Raw genomic sequence first — 25,053 nt, forward strand, 5'->3', positions numbered from 1 at the left:
ACAGGTTATATTTAAGTGATTTCTTGATCCACATGTCTGGTGACAAACATTACTTTTATTTATTATTTAATTTTTTTAAATGGACACTTTTGGCTGCTCCCACAAGTGGTCGCCACAACCGGTAGCGAGTTTTACACCAAATAGCATTCCTGACTGGGTTAGGAATGCTATTTGGTGTGTCTCTACTTGGAATTGAACTGGTGACCTTTCACTTGGCAAGTGAGTGCAATGTGTGAATCTTTGCCTTTTAATAAGCATTAGTAACCTCGGTATTTACCCGCACGTCCAGTTTTCAGTCTAGACTAAAGATAATCCGGCTCCTTTGTCATCTTTTCAATAGGGACACAAGGATGTTGTACCAATGGAACAACCAGTTCTTTTTCTTCTTTTTACAGATTTAACAAAGAAGCTTGGTGAGTTTTAAGATTCCTTGTGTAACCATGCCGTATTACACGTCACGGTAACTGCCTGGTTAAAACAACCCCTCGACTCCGGTTATGGAATATCGCAGATGAAGGCTGGTTGTCTTCTTGTTGTTTGCTTGTGTGCTGCTGTTATCTGTATCTGGATAGAAACAGAAGAGGTGCTGTTGTTGTCATTTGAAGATTTTATCGCTTGAAGCTCAGCAAGCTCCCTTGTACCATACGGACCATAGAAAAAGGTCATGGTTTGGCTTAAAATACAACAGCTGCCACTTCTTTTAAAGCTCAGTTTTCTTGGTTGCCAGGGTTACACATCTCCACAGAAGGGTCTGAATAACATACGTCCTGCAGTTTCATGTCCGTAAACGTAAACAAATGGATTTCTTTTTTTGTGAATATTTCAGATTTTGCTCTGACACAGGGTTGAATACACAGGCCACAGAAAAGTTGTTTGGCAATAACGGATAACTGAGGTTTCTCATGTGACATCATGTGCATGTTGCTCAGGAGTTGTCTATCATATTGGACGTGATGCAAGCGCTCGTTGCTACAGAAAAACATGTATTTCCTGACTGGTTGGCAGTGGTTTCTGGAGGCTGCTGGCTCCCGCTGGGTGAAATGGTTGCATAGAAGGTGATTGCTTTGGTTACTAGCAGATTGCCACGGCTGCCTGTAGTTTTTTATGTGCAAATACTTTGTAACTACTAGCCAAGCAGACGTAAAACTTGGAAATGGAGAAGAGTTGTGCCCTTTGGAATATTTGAAATATTTTGGCTGCAGGGCGGATGCACAACTTTCACTTTGAAGTCGAACCTTCTCCATTTCTCGCTTGCGTCACGCTTTTCACAGTTTCACTAGAGCTCGGAAAGAAGCTGGACAGTGTTTGCAGATGAGTCTTTCACTTCCACTACAGCAATGTGCCAGCGACCAAAGCAATCCCATAGTGGTTTTTACCAGCTGGGGGGATAGTGGTTGCTGTGACTGACCGGTCTCTAGGCCTGTGTGACTTGATCCTACATTGTTATCACAGTTGTCACACCTCCAAAATAGCGTACCACTTAAAATCACATAGTTAGTGGTCTCGTGTCTGTAAAACCTCAGTCTCTTAAAGTGCACATGTATCCATATAGAGGGCACATATAGACACTATTTGTACACTACTCTGCCCAGTGCAGGCGTGAATTTCCACTTCGAATGACCCCCATGAGCCAATAAATCTCGAAAGACTCATAAATATTAAAATTATGGTAATTATTGCAAATATAATCAGGTTTATATAAACTCTGTTAAACCTTTTGAGCTTTGGACAAACAACAGCATGCTGTCTATTGTGCCATACAGGTTTGAAATCAGACGTGACAGCAGATAAAGTATATATTAACATATAAACACGTGATGTTGTTTTAATTAAAATTTCTTCTTCATAAACATTTCTTTTCTGAATAATATAAGCTGTGTATAATTCAAATCAGCTGCCACTCTCAGTCTTCTCCGACATCTCTGACATGCTGACATATCTGCAGCCAACAGCTGTTGATCAGCAGGGCATTGGGAAACTGTTTCCTATATTACGTTTGTGCACAGCATGCACACAAAGGTCTGTGTATTAAAACACTGCTTCACAGCACTGCCGCCGGTCGAAAAATACAACAGAAAGAAACATTTAAATATGTGAAGTCGTAAACAAGTTTTAACACAAGTGGATTGGGCTGTTGTGCTTAAAGCCAGAGTGTTGTCCCTGAGATGACCATACATAATAACCGCTCTCAGTGATATCATGCAGACTGAAGACTAGAAAAAAAAGATGTGAAACTTGAGTGTGTAGTGCAGTCTCACAGAGATTGTTTGCATGCATGCTGATGTCATTATGTGGAGGTTTGAGCATCAACCATTAGAACAGTTTCTGTAAAAGAAACAAATAAGGACTAGCATGTTTTCCTCCATTTTCACTAAATGACCTAACAAATCTGAACAGCTCCAGGCGGATATCTTTTTTTCCCCCTATATTATTTGTTGCACATCTCAAATCTTGTCCCTTTACCGGAAGCATTCTGATTTTTAGTGAAGTTCGCGGTCATAAAGCAGGAAAAACTGAACACATTATTTGGTTTTTAAGACTCAAAGTGACAAAGTTATATTAAGTTGTATATCTCTGAGTGACTTTTATTGTGAGTCAGAGGGAGACTAAACACAAAAAGCAACTTATTTGTGATGCAAGTCAATGCAGGGCTGTTTGCAAAGCTTTTAGCTCAACTCTTCTGGTGAGGTGAAGCCTTGTCACCTCTCTCTCTCTCTCTCTCACACACACACACACACACACACACACACACACACACACACACACACACAAAGAGGAGAGCAACCAGACTGTGGTAGAATTGTGATGGAATGTGAAGCTTATCTTAAGCTTAGTTGGTAGCAGATAGACAGAGACAAAAACTCATACGCGTGCACACACACACAACCTGAGTTAGTTCAAATCTCCAGGTGTGTAAGCATGAATACAGATTTTTGAAATTAGTTTAATTTGTGTTGTTCAGGTGTATTTAGGATCTTATGCATACAAAGGATCACATTCTTTCTATGTTAGAGGACTGGACATGCTTTGGTGGGCTAGTAGTAGTAGTAGATTTATTTATATAGCAGACAGCACAATCACTTAATCAAGAGGATCCAACCGAAACAAGTTTATAACATTCAGTAGAATCAGAGGAGAATCATCTAAATGTCCAACAGATGGGGATCCCAGCCACACTCAGATACACTGACTGGACTCAACTAAGTTCCTACCAAGTCAGGAAGGAGATGAGTCAGGTCTTAGAGGTCCACAAACCTGAACTGGCAAAGTACACTATCAGGGGTTAACCACTCAGGGGCAGTGTTTGCCAGGGTTGTAACATGAGGAAAACAGTTTTTTCCCTGGTGGGTAGCAGCTGCTTTTTGCAAATGAAGATGTGATCAGGAGCTCTGATTGGTGAAAGTGAGTTACAATACAAGATCAGAGAAGAAGCTTCAAACAGCTCGATAGTGCCTTTTATCCTGTGGTTGAACTTGACCTCTGCTCTGTGCTCTTTGGCAGCCGGCAGTGCTCGATAACCTCCTGACCTCCATGAAGTTTGTCCTCCATGGCATGGGCACCCTCCGCATCAACCTGGCTAACAACAGAAACAAGGTACTCATGTCAGACTTCTCTCACCTTACATTTTGGTTTTTTTATTTTCTGTCGTTGTCATCCTGCTCCTGCCCTCTTAGAGTTTTGTGCTTCTTGTGTCTCTGCACGTTACCTGGATCACCATTAGAGGGCAGCATCTTAGCACTATAGCTACACAGCTTTCATTGAAGGAGAGCACAAAGTTAGGCCACTGGTGGGTGGTTTGCTTGTGAGGTTTAATTTCATTTGAACTTTACTGTCAAAATTATCTGAGTGCATGTGTTTTCCACCTACACAGCACATCCTGCTGGGCAATGATGACCAAAGTATTTCCTCTATTAGATGTCATCAGAATGTGTGTGAGCATCTCTTTGTGTGTGTGTGTGTGTGTGTGTGTTTGCGTGATTAACAAGTCTGGATGTGGAGACAGACTCATAAACTTTTCTATCATTTAGGCTTCCTTCTATCTTTTTTTTCCATCTGACCAATCGCTCCTCCCTGATCATTAATCTGAATTTCTGTCTCCCTGTTGTCTTCTGGCAGGTTCACGCCCATTCCGTGCTGTCGTGTGGGCGTTGTTTTGACGAAGACCAGGTGCTCTTTCCTTTCCTGAGCCATGCCCTGTCCTGCCTGTGGGCCGACCAGGGAGTGAGGGCCGCGGCCGCCCGGGGATACGAGTACGAGCTCAATGACTCGGCGCTGTAGTGAGTACTCCTCGAGAACAGACTCACGCTGTGCTGAAGAGATGCAGGGGACTAATTAGCTGGACTTAGCAGCTGATGCTGAGCCATCTGCTTGCTGTCACTGGGAGTTAACGTCTGGAGAAAGGAAAGGAAAGAGTGCAGGAAGATAGACCACAGTTTGGAATCACATATACTTCCACAACTGTTGTATATCTTAAAATAAAAGCCATTAAATACATACATAAACCAGATATTATTTTAGTTTTGGATGCGTGTATAAAGGAGGAAAGGCATTTTTAAAAATATCAGTATAGGAAAAAAATTGTGATGAGACACAAAAGTGATGACACCATAGTGAAAGCAAAGAATTGAGGCTGAAGCCTGAAAATAAGAAAGAAGTGTGTGTGAAACAGAAATAAGACAGAGCGCTGACCCACCAGGAGGCCGTCCGGTCTCATCCTCTGCCCCTGTGAGAGGCCTCGCTTTGGGGTTATCTACACCGACAGGACCCTTGGTTCCTACTGAGAACCACCATGCATCACCTTCTTGCCAACACACACGCACACACACACTGTGCTTCTATAGTACTTATGAGGACTCTTATTGACACAGTGCATATATTACTCTTTGATCTTAATTTGTGTTTTCTTAAACACAAATTAAGATATTTGTTGTCTGCTGTCATTTGTTGTGATTGGATTCACCAAGTTTGCTGTTGAAAACTGGATATGCAGAAACTTGAAAATGAGGACAAACTAAAGACGAACACAAAGAGTGTGCACTGACGATAAACATGATATTTAAAAATGAAAACACAGGTTGCTACAGTGGGCAGCTCGGCACCAGGTGCCCTTCCTGACGCAACCACAAATGGATTCAATTGCAATAATACCACACACAACACATCTTATAATTGAATTTGACTGATGCCATTACTGCTGTTATGATTAGTATTGTTAAGTCAAACCATGTAAAAATACTGCTGCTCTGTCGATTCAATCAAAGCCCTTTCACTGATTTCCAATAAAAAGGCTTGTTAGACGTTTCAGGTGTTTCCAACTGTTAACTGGCAACAGTTGGAAATCTCTTGCCATCTGTTAACTGCTTATACGGAGAGTCCAGCCAGAATGTCAGAGATTTAAAACAGAAATCCCTCCACAAATAGTGACGAAATTTCTGCAGGATGGCGAATTAACTGGAAAATAATATAGGTGCTCAGCAACTTCGCTTTTGACTTGACTCAGCTGGCGAGCAGCTGAGTCAAGTCATTGTCTGCAAAAATATGCTTTGCAGATCCCTTGCAGTGCAAAAATCTGCATTAATACAGTATTTTGAGGAATTGCAAACATTTTTTTTTAAATTGCTGGCTTTGTAAAATAACAACTAAAGCTCAAAGTGGTCCTCACAGCAACAGAAGTACCAAACAGGCTCTTGCATGTTGTTTGCCCTGTGTAAAATCATTTTTTTTAGCAGCAGGATGTGTGTCGCTGTCCAAGAAACTAATTCAGGATGACGGGTAGAGAATGTCACAGTCAGTTCACATAGGTGGAGATGCCATCGTGTGAATGTGTGTGTAAAAAGATCACATTTTCCTGAAGGCATACACACACACACACACACACACACACACACACACACACACACACACACACACACACACACACACACGATACAGTTGATTACACTAGCTGTGTAAATAGCTAATCTGTGTTTAGAAGCTGTGCCTCAGTGTGTTATTATGGTAAACCACAGTGTGAATATTCATCGTGATCAACCGCTGCGGCCCCTGGGGCTTCAGCCTTATCGCTGCACACCCAACACACGCACTCAGCCACACCAAACACACAATGTGTTAGCCTCCACTCCCGTAAGTGATACCTGATTTTTCTTTTGATCTCAAGTTTGTTTTCAAGTTATTAATTTCCCTGCCGCTCTCTTTCTTCTTCCCCTTGTTTCTCCTGGCTCTTTAACCTTTTTGCACCCTTCCCTCTGTCTTCTTCTCCTTCCTCCTCCTTCCTCCTCCTTTCCCAGTTTCTTTGAGAACATGAGCCGCATCATGTCTCCTGAGTACGTGCCCACAGAGACAGACGTCCTTCGAGTACGACTGAGGACAACAGGCGTGATAGAGACCCAGTTCAAAGTCAACCACCTTATTTTCAGGTAGTCACTTTTCTTTTTTATTAAGGTGAAGGATGATTCTGCATACAAGCACCGAGTCACTCAGAGCTGCTGTTGTCAGGTCTGCTCTTGACTTCTGCAGGGAGCGCCTGTTGTACCGACTTACTTCACTTCTTTAGCTGCGACTGTCTTATCTCAGTCTACAGCCATATGATAGTCCTGAGATATAAGATGAAGATGGGCGGCTTCATTCAATACGTCAATACGACACCTATCAGTTGGCTTTACACTCATCTACAAACACACACACACACATATACAGAAGCATCAGTGGCTCGGTCTTATCAGTGGAGCAGCAGAGGGCAGGTATCCGAGCTCAGGAGACTGCTGTCAGATGACCATATTCATCTCTGATCAATGGGCTGTTGTCACATAATACCACCTTCTTTATCATCTTCCTATGGCTGAACTCATTTCCTGAAGCCACTGATGGTCACGACAGGGCAATAGGTACTAATGAACTTGATTTTCTCTGCAGTGTGACTAATGCAAAATAAATGTCACTAAAGGAAAAAATATAGTTATTTTTATTTCATTTATTTTGATATCGATTATATTTTTTAAATATTTATTATCAGATTTTATGATAAATACTCTTTACATTTGTCATATGACTGTTACACGCTCTGCAGCCTCAACTGTCCTTCCAGTTGAAGTCCAAGAACCTATGGTGGGTAAATAAATTGGGTGGCACCAGTTTTTGGTTGCACTCATCATGCTGTCATGGCTGTTTTTGTTTCTTAGATTATAAGTAGTGCTGTCCGCGTTAATCTCGTAAAAATGATGTTAACGCCACAACCGCATTAACGCGGCAAATCTCCATAAGCGAGTTAATGCGGGTGTGGCTGGATGGCGCTAACGTGTTAACGAGCTAGCTGCGCTAACACGTTAGCACTGTGCAGCCCCACGCACGGGCTGATCCACATTAACTTGATAACGGCGATTTGAAGCATTAATGCGGTTATGGCGTTAACGAGATTAATGCTGACAGCACTAATTATAAGTAATTTAAAGTAAAACCAATATTTCCAAAAATTCTTGTCCGTCTGTGCTACATAAATGGGGGCTTGTCCGGGCTCCTTTGGGCAAGATGGCTGTGCTGTCCTTATATTGAAGCATATCTTTTTTAGTATTTTTTCTTTGCTGATTTAGGTCATCGTGCTTGTTGGTTATTCTGGGTGGGAATCTGCCACATTCCTGGAACAGTACTGCAGATGGGTGTGGTTGGTTATTCTATTTGAAAAGTGTTTAAGATTGAGTAAAAATGTGAGCTGAACTGTGAACCGTCACTTTTAAGTGCTTTTACTGGCAAAACAAGTTGAATTGTTGGCTGAAATCTAAACACCTGAATCAGTAAACGTACAACAGTACGTTTGAAGTGAGAAGAGTTAGGGCCGATGGAATGAAATGCAGCATAGAATTAGAAAATTATAGCATTTGCTGCGAGTTGTATTGATCGTCTTTGACAGTTTTCATTTCCTGCTGTTAAAATGAAATGTTCAGCTTTTTATGTTTTATTTTTGAGAAGAAATAAAAAAATAAAATGTTTATATGTAAAACACACACATGCACATACAGTCTATTACTCTGTCTGTGTTTGGGTGCGTTAATCTGGGACACATCAGATGTTATTCAGTGATGGATGATAATGTATGACATGACATTTGAAGGATTTTCAGGTTGTAGTTAAAGTACAGTCTAAAGCTACAGGTACATAAGAAACTGACTGACCTGCCTATAAGGTGTAATTATATTCACTGCAAATAAAAGATGGATGTAGTCACCTAGAATGTCATTCATTGGGTTGCAGACAGTGTTTTTTGAAGCGATTTCAGCCTTTTAGCCATCAAGATTTAGTGGGGTTTTTTTTTTTTTTTTTTTTTAACCTCTTAAGACCCAAACTCTTCCACAGTATGCATTTTTAATTTCTCTTTGATATTTGGGCATATTGGGGCCCGCTGAATGTAAAAACAAAGAATTACCAGATTTTTTTTTTTTTTTACCTTATTTTTGTTTTTAAGAAAAATAAGAGCCACATATGAGGATATTCGTTTAAAAGTTTGATAGAACAGTAGCAGTATAATGTCCTCATAAGTGGATATCAGGCCCTTGTAGAGCAAAATTGAGTATTTTGGTCTAAATAACCCAAAATGTGATGTCCACATATGTGGACGCCAGGTTAAATAACATTTTTAATCAGAGAGGTGGAATGCAGGCCTGAAGAAAGCTCACCAGGTGGTCGGTCCCATGTCATGTAAATTTTGTCATCAGTCTAACATTTGTCCCTAAAGTGGCCCCGCCCTTAACCCTTGCATACCTTAAAATCTTAATATTACTGAAAGCCAGTCTGTTAAATAAGAATGCATCTTCTGCATAAATGTAATTGAAAGAGAAAATTATTTACAAAGACCAAAAAAGATATTTTTATTTCAGGCCGTAAACAAGTTTACTTCTGTGTTTTACTTCTGAATTAAACAGCCTCTAGTGGTTGCTCCAGGAACTGCAGTTTTTGTACCTATGTAGTGACTTTATTTTTCACTCTACTGGAGATTTCAAGTTGGGTGACATAGGTCAGCGGTCTGCAGCCCCCGGGCCATGTGAGTCTTTTGGTAACAGGCCACGAGAGTTGAGGCTTGGGCGTGAAATTAATGGTTTTCAGGATTTTTATCGTTAACTCGGTTGACTCTGGGTCTTTTCCCGTGTTGTAGTTGTGTCTTATTTTGAAAGAAATATTTACCTGTTACCGCGGCGACCAGAGAGCATTAAGGGGCAGAGAGGAGGATGTTACTCTCAATGTTGTTGGCGCATTTCAGGAGGACGCTATTAATAAAGTTACACAATTACACAGTTAATTTGCAATTATTATTATATTTACAAAATACCACAGGTTTTGTCTGGTCGTATCATTTTATTTTGTTGTATTTATCCGCGACACTTTAAAGGCCGGTCCTTGAAAAAATTGACAGATATAAACCGGTCCGTGACGCAAAAAAGGTTGGACTGCTGTAGGTGTTTTTCCTGAAAATTAATTTGTCTTTAAATAATATCCCCAATAGCCGCTAATTTTACTTTACTGTGTCAAACATGCTTACTATGTTCAGCTTGGTTTAGACTTGAACTGATTGAGGCGAATATTATAGCCGAATATGTGAGAATGTGTTGTAGCTAGAGGCAAAGTCACTGCACCACAAAACTATAAAGTCCTTGAAAATAAGCGTTAATTTACACGGCAGTTCACTGCAGAGAGGTAACACCTAGTATGATTCTGGTCTGTATATTAAATCCTGCTTTTTGTGTAGCTAAAAATCATGTAAACCTCAAATCAGGCAATGAATGTTAAATTTATGTTGTGTCTGTTGTTATGTCCAGGCCGTTATGGAGATAGCAAAGCTAACACAGTTGTTTCTTATGTAAAATTTACCATCAAAGTCATTTTCTTGTAGAAATGAATGAAACATAATCCTGACTTGGTGGGAAAAAAATGTCAGAGTTGGGATGAAATGATTTACTCCAGAGCAGTAAGTTCTTATTGAACTTTAGCAACTGACCTCTACAGACCATAAAATTTAATAGTTGGTTTTGCAGTTCCATTTACTGGTGTGATTTTTATGGCACGGGCAACACAGTTCGCATTCTTTCTTACTGTGTCTGTGGGTTTGTGTCTGTCATCATATTCCGGAAAATCAGATTATTTCCCACCTCTTTGTCAGTAATATCCACCAAAGGAGCGCTCCCTCCCCCTTTTTCCCACCACAATATCAACCTGTCCTTCATCCCAGTTCGACGTTACATCTCATATGGAATTATAATAATAAAACACATTACCTCAGTGCTTCATACAATCTCTGTTTAGCATATAAACATTGTAGAGAAAGTCAGTTTGTCAGCACACGGCTGCCATCTGGGATATTGGCGTGACATTTAAATGCTTCTACTATGTCTCTGGATGCCGCAGACGTGACATGTTTGACTTGATTTGACAAAAGTAAGTTGTTGTGTTTTGTTTTGTTTTTTAACTCAGGAAACATTTCACTGCATTGAGATCCTTTGATCGTGCCCAAATCTTTTGTTCTGTGGTGATAAATGCTACCTTTTCCTCACAGCTTTATTAATTGCATCATTTAGTTGCTCAGTTTCTGCTTTTTTTTAAAAAAAAATCTGTCTGGGCCTTTTTTTTTTTTTCTTTTTTCTGTGAAACACTAAGAAGCTGACGTCACCACCAAGTGACGGTGTCAGATCAGAGCTGGGGGAGCGGAGTCCCAGGTGGTGCTGCAGGAAGGAGCCCAGCATCTCACGCAGCCTCTTTCTAATCTGAATTCTGGAGAAGATAAATAATTGGCTTTAGTTAATTGACACTCTGCACCATTAGTGTGTGTGTGTGTGTGGATTTCCTTCTGTGACTTGAAAAGATTAAACCCAGAGGGTTGATGAAGAGCTTAGCATAAGTTAATGTAATTATTTCATACTTGGCCATAAAATGGGTATTACAGGGATTTGGAGAAGTAGATGGTAGGGGAGAAAGGGTGAGTTTTTGCTTTCAGACATAGGAAGTGTGCAGTTTTTTTAACCTACTGTTAAACAAAGACTTTTGATTCACATTTAAAATATTACTTCCCAGCATTTGTGTTTGTAACCTGCTGAGATTTCAGAAAGTGGTGTTATTACAGAGGCGAGTTTTTGGTGTCGTTTTGTCGCCATTCGGGCCGCACTCAGAGCAAACACAATGCGAAACCGTCTCCCTCTCTTCAATGATTGTCTCGCTTGTTCGTTCATAAGGTTTCTCATCAGTGGCCACATCTGCGCCCTGCACTCCTTCCCTCTATTATTTAAGAATCACTTTAGGTCTCACTGTAAGTGCTATTAGGCCTGTGTCTGCTTTCATTCTGATTCATTTAGTGCGTTTTATAAGGTACTAAATCATCAGATTTTAAGTCACAAATGAAAGTTTAAAAATGAAGCTTCTATGAGTTTACAAAAACAGTTGAAAGTATATGAGTAATATGAGCTAAAGCACAGACTTTTAGGTTTATTTGAGTGCTATTTCCATCCAGATTGGAGGAAAGATTTAGGAATTACAGGGTTTTTAGGCTATTACTTTATTATTTATTCATCTGTTGTGTAGGAAAAAAGATTCCAAGTATAAAAATTTTCTGTGTGAACACAACATATAGTTGAATGACCTCTCAAAGCAAGTGAAAGAGAACAACATGCATTGGCCTTAAAAAAAATAGAAAGATTAGATCAGACCAGGGACCTCTGTCTTCAGAGCCACATGTGCTTCTTTGTTCATCTTTACTGGCTATAAAAGTTATCCTGTTACTTTTGCAGAACCTCACATGGATGTACAGATACAAATGGCTCATCTTTATCGTTCACATAGATTGGAACAAGAATTTAAGTGTTCAAGAATTTAATGTGATTTCATTACCAACACTACTGGCTTGCAGGTATACTTGATCCACTGGTGGATTTTTTCCTTCTTTAACAGGATGATTTATATATGAAATAGGTTGTATCAGGATGAGACATTTATTATCCTAAAGTTTAGACATTGTTTTATAGCAGCAGATATTAAAAAAAATTAATAATATCTGCTGCACAAACATGTAATAAATACCATTTAAAAAAAAAAACAAAAAAAAACCAAAACCCCACTTTAGACTCATTTGCTTTGGAGCTCCAGGTAGTATTTTCTTTCAAGAATTACATAAAAATAGCTTTCGGTTGCTTTGGTTTTTTGACCCCTGGAATAGCAGACGAGAAGGGATGTATAGAGAGATGGACCTCTGAACTATAACAATAACAGTTTTCCCTAAACTGACTTCTTTGGACAGGAATCTAAGACCGGATATACCAGAATGACTGCTCATGATCCAAAGCACCTGTAAAACATTTTCAATGCTCTCATTGGGACTGGGTTACTGGTTTATTGATTATGTGACAGAAGACAGAAGCAGCTGGATAAATTCTGGACTTTATAAAGCACGAAGGTGAAAATGTGGAATTGGGGTTATTGTACTTAACTAAAACTAAATGGAAAACTAAAAGTAGACGTGAAAAAGCAAAAGTAACGAACTGACCTTTGTGAAAAGGAGCTACAGTACAATAAAAAAATATGGAGGAAATATCTTTAGTTTTAGTATCTGTTTGGTTTGGTGAGGCATTAATGGGACTCTGGACGTCTACAAGACTGAGTGCTACGCTTTTATTGTAATACCTATCATGCCTCTGATATACCTTCCAAATAAACACTGACACTAATTAAGACTAAACTAAAACAATTTCAAACAATAAGAAGTGAAAAAAGAAAACTCACTCTGGAAACTAAACTGAACTAAAAGCAAAAAGTCAGAATGAAAGAAAATGAAAATTAATTAGAAAATACAACAGTATAATAACATTTGCTTGGAATGGTGTGCAATGAGTCAGTCAAATGTCCACCTGATGAAGCTGCACTTTACCTATTCAACAAGTAATGTTTTAACTGCATTTAGGTTAACATTTGCATCTATGGTGGTGGCATACATATCCAACATTTTTAAAAACTGTAGAAAGTATATTCAACCCGTTTAACAGTGAAAAATTGAATCAACCATAAAGTATTGTCAAATAAAAATACCATAATTTCTTACAGGTTTAACAAAAAGCTTCAGTTTTTGGGACATACCAAAGAATTTAGTATTTTAAATGAATCAGCAGGCCAGCTGAACATGGAGAAATCTGAAATCAATCTACAGGTAGATCTCCAATCCAACGTGCATAGAGTATAAACTTTTCAAAAGAAAAAAATTAAATATATTGATGTTTCCAAATGTGCTTTCCAAACAAAATCACTTTTTCTGAGAAACTTAAATGCATTTTATGAGAATTTTGTGAAACCACTGATAGCAGTGTTCGACAAATTAATAGACCAATAAGAGCTTATTTTTGGTTTAGTACACATTCTGTGTGTCTGTTGGTAAATAAAAACAGTGTCTTTTAATCTAGTTTTATAATCGAGGACAAACCCTTTCAGGAGTTTTATTCTCGTCTTATGTTTCGTTCAAAATTAAATTCTTCAGGCACTAAATCAGAAGTATAAAATCCTCCCAACCTGTCATCAAACATTGATTTTAAATAATTCAATATATTTTACTGATCTCACACTACAGTGGTGTGCCAAGTCTGTATGAAAATAAGTCTGCCTGCCTTCCTCCACGCACACTTCCCACAGCTGTAGTAGACCTAATCGACCCACTTTTGTTTAGTTATTACAAATCACATTTGACTGTCTTGATTTCTGAAAAAGCTGCAGAGCACTAGATGAGTTTCTTTAATTAGTTGAAATATGTAACAGGGGACACCTGAGGCACACAGGATTACACTTTATTAAGTTGAAAATGTTGCAAGTGTGAGCTTTTGGTGTTCTTGGATTCAAAACAAATATTTCAAAAGAACAGTTTACCGTTTTATGAAATTTGCACGCTAACATTGCTAAGACTTTAATGAGAGGATTGAGACCTTGTGCGTGTGTGTGTGTGTGTGTGTGTCAGGGGGGGAACAGCAACTAGCTTATGTTACTATAAAGACAGAATAGTTAATCTACTATGTAGAACAACTTTTAAAATTATATATTGTTTTTGAATTTTTATTAGTGTACAGATTTGATGAATAACAGTCAACCCCCTTTTATTACACCTGCTTTAATTTCCATTAATACAAATATCTGCTCGGCTCATTTAGACATGTAGATGCGGTCGAGATGCTCTGCCAAAGTTCAAACTGAGCATCAGAATCTGGAAGAAAGGTGATTTAAGTGACTTGAAATGTGGCATGGTGGTTGGTGCCACACAGACTGGTGGGGTATTTCAGAAACTGCTGATCTGCTGGGATTTTTCCAAACAATCATCTCTATGGTTTACAGAGACAGTGGGAAAAAATATCCAGTGATTTTTCTCTTGGAGAAAAAGTGATTTTTCTCTTGGAGAAAAATCACTTGTCAAAGTTTACCCATGTCAAAGGTGAATGGGTAAACTGCCACAACCTGAAAGGAGAGTAACAGTAGCCACTTGTTAAAACCAAGCAATGCAGAAAAGCAAAAGTTCAAACAGTATGTCACCACTTGAAGCAGGTGGGCTACAGCAGTAGCAGACCACACCTAACATGATAACACTTGTGAACAGCCCAGGCTAGTGGTGATGGTCTAACGGTGTCTTGTACATTTTCTTGGCACATTTTGGGTCCTTTAGTACCAACTGAGCATCATTTTAACACTACAGCCTACCTGAGTATTTTTTCTAACGTTTATAACCACGGTGCACCCGGATGCCAGTCTAATAGAGCATGTTTGGGGTAGAAGAAGAGATTCAGATCATGGATATGAAACAAATGCCATGAAGCACTGAGGCAGTTCAGAAGGAGAAGCCATCTTTTACATGTAAAACATGCAACTTGTATTACATACCTCAAAAACATATAATAAACTAACAACACTGCACTTCTGTTGAATCCTTATTCAGATACTTTTGATGTGTGTGTGTGTGTGTGTGTGTGTGTGTGTGTGTGTGTGTGTGTGTGTGTGTGTGTGTGTGTGTGTGTGTGTACAGTCTCGCAATTTTGCGCCCAGACACAGCCTAGTTAGCATACAGAGGTCCTGTTTGAACTTTGACCTCTCTGTGTAATAAGGTTCTGAGTCTTTTCCTGGATCATTAACATCAACTGCTCTGGTAATTACAATTACAACACTGCAGATGAGGGTGAACATCAAGGGGCAGAAGCAGGGGGAGGGGTGAGAGGAGGGAAGGATGACATAAACCGAGATGTCTTATAGAAAGAAATGTGTTTCTTTATGCAGGCGAGGTCGGCGTTTGGATGCTGGGAGTTTCATCACTTTTCATTTTGAGAATATTACAAACGCAATAGAGCCACGAAAGGAGCTTTTCATCAAACTAAATGCTACAGCATACACCGATGAGCCACGGCATTAAAAAATAACGGCAGCTGTCCTGATATTCACGTGGATGTACCACACACCTAAACACTGTTGCCGCCACTGCAACAGCCAAACAATGTACCTCATGGTACCCAAAGGTTTCGCTGCCAGTGTTCTGGTTTTTATCAGCACAGGTGTCTGTGTCCTGATGGGTCAGAGCTGTTTTTACTGGCGCAAGGAGGACACACACAGTGTTAAGCAGATGGTTTTAATACTGTGGCTGACAGATGAATATTTCCCTGGTCCATTTAACTCAAATTGCACCCTCCAGCTTTTTATTGAGCACTGGTACTGAAGGTGGTGTGTCACGTAAAATTGATAAAACTTACTGAGAACCACTGATCTACTGAGAGGATCTAATAGGCACATTTCAATCTGCAAACTTTTAGAGACCACCTGCCATAAAAAAACAAGAAAACAAACATGCAGAAATAGAAATGCATTTTATTTAGTAAGTATTTAGTTAGCAAGTAAATAACTGTAAGTGACATTGTTAGTATAAGATGGATTATGTGCTTTATTATTTTATCATTTTTTTTATAAACAGTAAGTTCATGGATGACAACTATAATTATATTTTAGCACTGTAAATATAATTTTAAGTAAAGCGCTTACAGATCTCGGTGGAGTAACTGTTACAGCAACATAATAAATGATAGAGGCTCTCAATGACATCATCCAGAGCCCAGACTAGAAAAAAAGATCATTTTGAGCAGTTTGAAGCCTGAGCGTTTTACTCAGAATATGTCAGCGATGTTGTTTTGGTTAAGCTGGGCTTTTGTGTATCTTGACAGAATTATAAGCCTATGGAAATGTCATTTCATTTTCCAGACAGATGAAAGGATTTTTAACCGCCTTTCCAAATATCTGAGTTTTATTTTGGATGCTTGCATTATTTTAGTTTTTTCCAAAGTTATTAGCCCTGCTGAGGCTATAGTGTATTCTTTTTCCTGGATAACAGCCGACAGTCATTTGTTGTAGGACTAACACACATCTCCTGAATAATCCCAGCCCATTCTTCTTTGTCAGATCCCTCAAGCTCCTCTACATTTTATGGTCTTCTGGCATGGATCTTGGTCCTCAGTTCAGCCAACAGATTTTAAATGAGATTTCATTGCACAGTCCATTCCTGTGCAGGGTTCTAGTGATTGTCTTCTTTGAAACTACAATTCCTGTCTTGGTTAACTTATTCACTAGTGTCTTGGCAGTTGTTGTGCGGTCTAGGCACACGTCTCACTAATTTCTTAATCTTTTGCTTCCTACCTCTGCCAGGCTTGTTCTATACTGTGTGGCTCTCTTGAAGTACTTGATGATACCTCTTGGTCTGGTTATTGACCCTTGGAAATGTTGTGATAACTCTGCTTTGTGAGCATCAACAATGTTTTTTCTCAAACTTTGGAAAAAAGTGAAAGTTCAAACCCTTGCTGAGGTTTTTGCGCTGTGTGTAAATTGGATGATTACGCTCAGTTTTGACTTGATTTCACAAGCTTTAAGCACTAAAAGTGAAATGCATCATCACACAGCAGGGGTTTGTGCTAGAGCTAATTAAAAATGTCAGTTTTTTAGCGGGTTAAAAATATGTTAAGTGCAAATAGAATATATTTTTGCTTCCTGAAGAAAACTAGCATGTTTAGAAATGCTATGCTGAAAATCCTTTGCTCTCTTTTTTACTAGCGCTAGCAATTTTGTCCTCATCCGTAATTTGGTTTATACTTCTGTTCAAGAACAAGTACCTGCCAAATTATGACTACCATAAACCTCTGCTGTGTTTTAATTTTAGCGCTAATGAGCAAATATTACCGTGGTTACACATTTAACTGGCAAACCATCAACATGCTAGCAGTAGTAATTAGCTAAAAACGTCACTCTGCTGGAAGGCAATCCACTGGATGCTAACTACATTCAATATAATACGGAAACTAACAGTTAAACTCAGTATGTGTGCACATCAGAAATCCTACCTTATTACATTTATTGTAATACAGGTGTCATTATGCGCGTGGCTTATTAGTAGGTTTGTATAATGAACTTTAGCTTCAATGACAGCTCCTGTGTCTGGAAACAATTCCACTGAAAATTTCCAGCATAAATCTCATCTTTATGTTGCAGTCTTTCCTGTTTGTTTCCCCTGTGTGTCTGTGTCTCCACATGTTCATTTCCCCTCTTAATAAAGAGCTGCACTAACTCAACAGATGCTCAAAGGAAGGTGGCACATCTGGCTTTGAAAAATGGGTGAAGTGGCAGAAACTGATCTGTGGTGCTCTCTGTGTTCCTCGGCTCTTATTCCTGTTGTGTTTTTCTTTCTATCATCTTTCTGGAGAACATTGACCTTTACGCGTTTTGTGTGCCACGGTGTGTGATTGTCTCTGGAAAAACTGAAAAAGTAAGGGGGGGTCTGCAGAGACGTGCGGCACGAGGCTCCTTGTTTGTGTGTGCGTAAGTGTAAATAGCATTTTTCAAAAATATGACCTTATCCAAAACCAATACAATCTGTCATTGATGAGAGGCATCCTGAGGCACTTCAGCAGGCTTCATCATCCATATGGGAGGTCACGAACACGCTGACGGCACAATCTCAGATCATACACTTAATCGCAAACACAGACATGTGGTCTATAAATACTTGAATGAAAATGAGCAGGATTTCTATTGTTTTGGTAAAATGACAGACAAGAGATTATGTTTTGGATCTGGATTATAAATTTTATGCTAACTGTAATAACAATATGTTGCTTACAGTAAAGGTAATACAATGTTTGGGTGAATAATCACTGTTTGTAATGTGTGTTTAGCCCCTCACTCCTGATTAAGTGTGTTGATCTGCCGAATCAGAAGCACACACCTATTTGTCATTATCTTCTATGTCATGATAGATTTTGTGAAAAATGTGTTCTACTGACTTTCAATGCAGATATTTTTGGCATGTTGTGAGACATCACAGGGTTAATGTAAGAATATTCTAAATTCCTTTTATTTTTCTCAAAAACAGTGAGGTGAAGGTGGCTCCTCATTACTGATAGTGACTTTCTGGGATCTCACAGAATGACGTGTGTTTATTATATTCATCAGCAAGTAACTACCAACCGAGTAGCGCTCCGGACTGCTGTGCCTCTCTCTTTAGATGTTTAAACTGTCTCGTTCCCTCCTTTCGTCTGTGTGTAGGATGTACGATGTTGGAGGTCAGAGAACGGAGCGGAGGAAGTGGATTGGCTGTTTCGAGGACGTCAGGGCGGTGCTATTCGTGGTATCGCTCAGCGGATACGACATGACCCTGGTGGAAGAGCCTTCTGTGGTACAGCATGCACAGAATCACTCATTCACAAATGTTTGTTTTGTTCAGTGACCTAACGTAGAAGTGTTTTTTAATTTATTCATTTATTGATTTATTTTTTAGGTCAGACTACTATTAAAGACAGAGTTTAAAGTGACAGTGTGTCTGCTGTTCTCTCTGCAGCTGTTTGATGGTTGTAATATCTTCTCTCTGCAGAATCGTCTTCAAGAGAGCATGAAGCTCTTCTCCTCCATCTGCAATAATATCTTCTTCCGCAGCACATCCATGGTGAGAAACTCATCTTTGACCTCAGGAGGGTAGATATGAGAAAGTCCACAGAGCGTCATCATAGGAAGGAGACGTGTTTTATTCATAGACTGGCTTTATAATTGTTCACTTTTTTAATCAGAAATATGTTGTTAAACTGCATAAGTGATGATTCTGTGCTTATGTGGGCTAGTTTTATTCATTATCATCTTATCAGACTGGTAATTTGTACAAAACAAATTCAGTTCTCTCAACGAGGACTGACATTGGCTCCCAACAGTTTTTGGCTTAAGGGGAAAAGTTGAAGGGATCACAAAAAATGATCGGATCCATCAGGAAAACTTAATGGCAATATCTGCTTAGATATTTCAGTCTGACCGCTATTGGTGTTACATTTCAGTCTCATTTTATCAGGCAGCTGTGGCTCAGGTGCTAGAGAGGGTAAGCTGCTATCCACATAAAGTAAGATGAGATACTTTATTTAGCCCAGAAGCTTGCAAATTACATGAAAAACAACTTTCCTTAATGAAACTGATATATAAACACAAGATAAAATGGATCAAAGAGGGAAAGAAATACACAAAAGAAGGGGCTCAGATGATTTTTTTTTCTTTTTAAATTGAAGTGCTCAATAGATCAAAATTTAATTGTAATACAATAAAGAGTTTAATAAGTAAAATCTGATGAATGAATGCAGATGTAGTGATACTGTGATTCCCGTGGGAGTGGGAGCAGTGCTGAGCAAGTGGCTAGGAAGCTGTCTCATGTTACAGAAAAGGTTTCAACTAAGTCAAATCTTCAGCTTAATATTGATGAAGTTGATAACAACGCACTTTATAACAAAATACCAGCAGAAACCATTTCCAAACTTTTTTTTCATCATCATAAAATAGACAACGTTGAAGAAGTCAAATATTTATTATTTTATCTCCTTCATTTGGCTTTTAAAAACACAAAAGAAGACGTGCCAGTTATGAAAATATAACAAAGCTACTTTTCTGCAAGTTTGAAAGGAATTTGAAGGAAACTACTGCTCGTGTTGCAACATTATAACCAATCCTTTAAAAATCAAGTCCTACATAGCAAACTGTTGCAGTTTCATCTTTATAACACTCGTAGTCAATATAACATTGCAACTTCTGCGAATTTACCTCTATATTCAGGTATGCATCTCATTTTAAAGACTGTTGTTTGTCCTAAAACATTTAAGGACAGAGCTCAGAGCAGCTCGAGGGGACTCTAAAGCTCCTACAAGACGCTGTGCTTTCTCTCAATGCGCAACAAAAGAAAGTAGTAAACGTCCTGTGAACATGAATCTCTTAATAGCTGTAGTGTTTAAGTTCCTTTTAAAGATTCATGCTATATAAGTTTGATGGTTCTTGATGGTTGTTATTTTTATCAGACTTGGCTTTGTTTTGTGATTCTATATCAGCTGCCGTGTTTCAGTTTGTTAGGCTAGGACTCTCAGTTACATTTTTATAGGTCTTGTTTGTTTTTTGTGTATTTTATTCCTGTTTGACTTGCTCGGGGACTGCAGATGGAAATTAGTTAGTAGCTAAATCTGATAAAATGCATCTCTTCTCTTGGGAGAGTGATGTTCTTGTCCCTGACAAATAAATACAAACAGAAAAAGATGTCCTTGAGTGTCTAATGTAATATACTCCTTCCTATCTTGTTAACCCTCCTGTAACACCATGTTGCTCCGAGCCTTATGTTGGAAACCACTTTATTATATTTTTACAAGGTTACAGCGCAAAGCGATGGAAAGGAAAATGTTAAACATGTCTTTCTGTGAGGCGGGAGAGAGACTTTGCCTTTGTTTTAAAGTCAAAAAACAAAAAGGACCCGTCCAGAAAAGGTGGGAACCTCGGTTCAGTTTGACAGCTCGGCTCAGGCGGGCGGAGCTCGGCTCAGGCGGGCGGAGCTCGCCGATGAATCGAGGAGAAATTAGTTAAATCTTTGTCGCTCTCCGATTGTTCCCTATGACACCACGAGACGAGCATAAAGCTAATGTGTCTGGTAAATGTTGTTTCCACACACGGATCGCTGTCTCTGCCTTTTGTCTCTCAGCGCGCTGTCACTTGCAATTAAACAGCGAGTTGTAATTAGGATGATCTTTGGCTCTCTGTTTTTCCATTCCCATTTCTGGTGGACAATCCTAGTAAAACAACCGTGTAATGAACTTGTTTAGTTTATTCCACCTAACTTGAGTTTGCGGTCCACTTAGAATACAAGTTGTTGCACACAATGATGCAAAGGCTGCGACCTCTTTTTAACACTTTTGATTAACCTTTGGAAACAGGAAACTCCAATCTCTGAGAAAACAAAGGCCTTTTTTTGCTTTATTTAACTTAAAGTTTTAAGTTGTGTGTGTATTATAGAAAATCTCTTCATGTGATTGTTTCTGTACTGCACCAAATCCTCTCTTCTAGTAGGTTATTCATTTTTACGCTATTAAAAAAACGTATTTCAGACTTAATTAGAGCCAAATAGGCAATTAAGTATATTTGTGTGACGTGTTTATGTGCAGGGTTGTGTGTGGACCTGCATGTTAACAAGGCCAACAAGCTCATTAAACAAAAGTGTTTAATGATACCCTTTTTTTTTTTTTTTCTTTTCATGTGGGAGGGAAATTTGTAACCTCCACATCAATTAACTTTTCACTGTGGCTGGTCAGTGATAATTGCACACCTAGGTGTCGCTCCATTTCTTGTTCATTGAAAATGTGCACAACCTTTCCCCTCTGTTGTTATTAGCGGGGGGGGGTTTTGCAAGTGTTTGTGTGTGTGTGTCCGTTTTTTTGGGGTTTTTTTGTGATCAGACAGGCCAGAAAGAAAGAACCTGGTCTGAGTTTTAATTGGTACACTACAAAGCCAAAAGTAGCGGTGTAGTTTAGTTGTAGTCAGGTTGAGGAAGTAAACAAAGACACAGATTTACAAAAGGAGTCGCTGAGGTTGTCGAACTCGTCTGCAGGAAAGTGCGCGCCAGATTACTGAACACTGATGTGAGCGAAGCCATTGATCCACCATCAACACACGATGTTTGTGTCAACACAGCTACTGCTTTTTGCATTTAATGTGAATATTTGTGATTTATTCCAGTGGATTTCATGTTTTTCCACAGTTACTGCAGAGTTTTAGTTGCAAACGTGATCTTTCTCAGTTGTTCTTTCACACTGATTTTCCTCTTGTTATGAACTCCTTCTCTCAGCTCATTGTTTTTCTCTCTTTGCAGATTTTATTCATGAACAAGATAGACCTTTTTCAAGACAAGATCTTGCACTCTGGGCGACATCTGCGGTTATATTTACCGCAATTTAAAGGTAGGATTGATATTCATTAGGAATGTTATTACCACGGTCAGCATAATAGCATGCAAAAGCCCATGGCTGTGTCCAGAATCACTCAGTAGACAGTAAGTTCACCATCTTGCAGTGCTGTCTGAAAGCACAGTGCATTTAGAGCTGCATAGAAAGTACTGCACAATTTACGGTAACTACCCAAGCATTGAATACCATCATGAAAAACAGCAGACAGATGCATCACGGCCTGAATTTGTCTTTAGATGCTCGCTATCATATGTGTGTATAATAAAAAAATAATGTTGGTATTCATCTGTTTGGCCAACACTGAGCTGCCAGGTTTTAGTGTTTAAAAATCATCAATACTATGTCAAAACTTTTTAAACTATCAAGAGTTAAATGAAGCTCACACGTTTTACAAATATAGATATTTGCCATCATAAAAGCATAAATTTAGTCCATTATGCACAGCTTCACCTAGGGGATTTAAACCCGGACATTGAATGATGAGCTCTTAGCCTGCTGCAAACTGTGATATTTTGGGGGGGATTTCTGCATCTGCTCAACATTTCACTTCTCGTGTCTCAGTGGGCTCAACAGGGGCCGTGTCCCCTCTGCTCGCATGCAAATGTCAATAAAAATGCTAAAACACTTGGGATTGGGGTCAGCCTGCAGAGCAAGAGTCTATTTCACACTGACCTCAGATGTGATGATGAGTAATACAGCGGCTCCTGGCATTTTTATGTGTGTAGGCTGTGTTTTTGTTTGCTTGGAGCTGACAGAAGTTGGATGGCTGGACTGTTGATTCATTATTTTCTAGTTTAGCTTCTCTGCTTGGTTAGTATCAATCGTGGAAATGGACTAAGTGCATTTATTCAAGTGCTGTTATTAAGTCCAATTTTGAAGCAAGCTGCAGCGCACAGACACACAAATCTGCTAATTACTGCTTAGTAACAGACTAATGAAACACTAGAATATCACTTATTAAAACTGAAGCACAAACTTCAAGCTGTTATTTGTCAGATAATGACCTTTAATGCTTCAAAAAGTACCAACAGCACAAACACAGATGAGAGGTCCAGTTAGGTTAGTCAGATATGTTTGGGAGGAGGCTTGGTGGACAGCTGTCTGCTCCAGCTGCCCTGTGTGGGTACACCTGTCAATCAAAGTGGCCACACCTTTAATTTAAAGCCTGTGACCACATAGTTTTCTCTTGAATTAAGAAAATATCCAAACAGTAGAGTTATTAAAAAAGATCATTCTACTTCATCCCAGTATTTATTCTTATCTAGTATAAAATGTTACTACAACTTGCTTTTTATTCCTTTCCTCTCTCATAAATCATCTCACGACTTCTTTTATTTTTAGACCCTACTACAGAAGATTCACAGTTCAAATGAATCATTATTTATCATAAACGGCACCTTGGTTTGACCTCTGAATTCGTCCTCTGGCTGAAATAAACTCCTCTGTTTAACTCCTCTCCCTTTAAACCGCTTTTCCTCAGAAGGGCTGCGCCTCGCAAACAAAAAGGTTTGAACATCAAGCAGATGGAGCTGCTCGGATATCCGCTCTGTGACATCACAGAGAGCAAAAAAACTGAAAAGCAAACCGTTTAAAACTGAGTGTTCAAAGCAGTCTGAACATTCTGCCTCACAGGGATTACTCATGTATGCCTAAATTTAATGATTTCAAAATGCTGGTCGTGATTAAAATGAGATTAAAATAAACATTCACCATTTCAAATCATGACCACTGGCATTACAGTGCAACAGTAATGACAGAAAATAGGGAAAAGTATAATATAACATCTTGTGCAAATTTATAATTTGGCTAAAAAATGGAGATAAACCTAAAAAAAACTTTGGGATTCACCAAATCTACAACCTGATCATTTTTAATAGGAATGAATGCACTGGGCAGCTCAGCAACACCAAAAACGTCTGAAAGATGGTAAAGTGCACAATGACAGGATTATTTCCATGGTTAAGAAAATTAACTTTCACACATCTGACCAAGTCATTTACTAATCAGGTTGGTGGTTCAATCCACTTAACCTTCAGTCACTCGCTGCTCCAACCTGGATGCCAAGATATGTTCACTGGAATGTAAATGCTAGATAGAAAACACTGATATGAACGGGTGAATAACATGTTTTATAATGCTCAAGTAGAGTAAAAAAAAGTGCTATATAAGAACCTGTCCATCTATTTAAGAAAGCCTCACAAAAGAAACTGAAGGTGGCTGCATCAAAGGCCTAACAGAGCATCTCAAGGTAGGAAATGCAGCATCTGGTGATGTCCATGGGTCGTGACTTCGTTCAGACATTTATTTTTTTCTCTTAAAATGGAAAAACTAGTCCTTATATTTCAAATCGTGTTAGTTTGTCCAATTAATTATGAACCTCTGACTGTGGGGGACTGAGTAGTTATTTGATTTAAAATTCACTGTGGTGGTGGAGGTGCAAAACTACAAATACGATGTCTTTGTCCAACAAATTTATGGACCAAACTGTAAATAACCCACAAGCAGCTAAGGCAGTAAAATGATGCTTACACACCGCATCAGTTTTAATTCAAATCAAGTGGCAGAAAATGTGCTTAAATATCTACACCTCAAACTTTTTTTGCCATTTATTAGATAATTTGCAATTGTTTTGTCTTATGTCCACTTTCTTATTGTCAGTGAAAACTTGAATAGTAAAGCTGTTTTTGTAATAGAAAAGTAGAAACTTCCACTGCCTCACTGGGCCGATTGCCACTGGTGTCACATCTCCTCCTAAATGCAAATACATAATTCAGAATTTCAT

At 38.9% G+C, this 25,053-nt stretch overlaps 1 protein-coding gene and 1 long non-coding RNA gene across 2 annotated transcripts in view; both read left to right on the plus strand.

Moving 5' to 3' along the window:
- gnav1 (guanine nucleotide binding protein (G protein) alpha v1) overlaps positions 1-25,053 on the plus strand; it is a 34,597-nt gene that overhangs the window by 8,288 nt on the left and 1,256 nt on the right. The window contains exons 3-8 of the mRNA XM_085161492.1: positions 3,502-3,594; positions 4,117-4,277; positions 6,288-6,416; positions 18,568-18,697; positions 18,893-18,964; positions 22,178-22,265. Coding sequence (XP_085017618.1) covers positions 3,502-3,594; positions 4,117-4,277; positions 6,288-6,416; positions 18,568-18,697; positions 18,893-18,964; positions 22,178-22,265 — 673 coding nt within the window. The remainder of the gene's footprint in view (positions 1-3,501; positions 3,595-4,116; positions 4,278-6,287; positions 6,417-18,567; positions 18,698-18,892; positions 18,965-22,177; positions 22,266-25,053) is intronic.
- LOC146516412 (uncharacterized) lies at positions 6,426-18,304 on the plus strand. The gene is made up of 2 exons (XR_014874346.1): positions 6,426-14,969; positions 15,020-18,304. It is a non-coding gene; the product is annotated as an uncharacterized LOC146516412 (long non-coding RNA).

The sequence above is a fragment of the Neolamprologus multifasciatus genome, chromosome 6 (genome assembly GCF_963576455.1).
Source record: "Neolamprologus multifasciatus chromosome 6, fNeoMul1.2, whole genome shotgun sequence".
Taxonomy (NCBI): Eukaryota; Metazoa; Chordata; class Actinopteri; order Cichliformes; family Cichlidae; genus Neolamprologus; species Neolamprologus multifasciatus.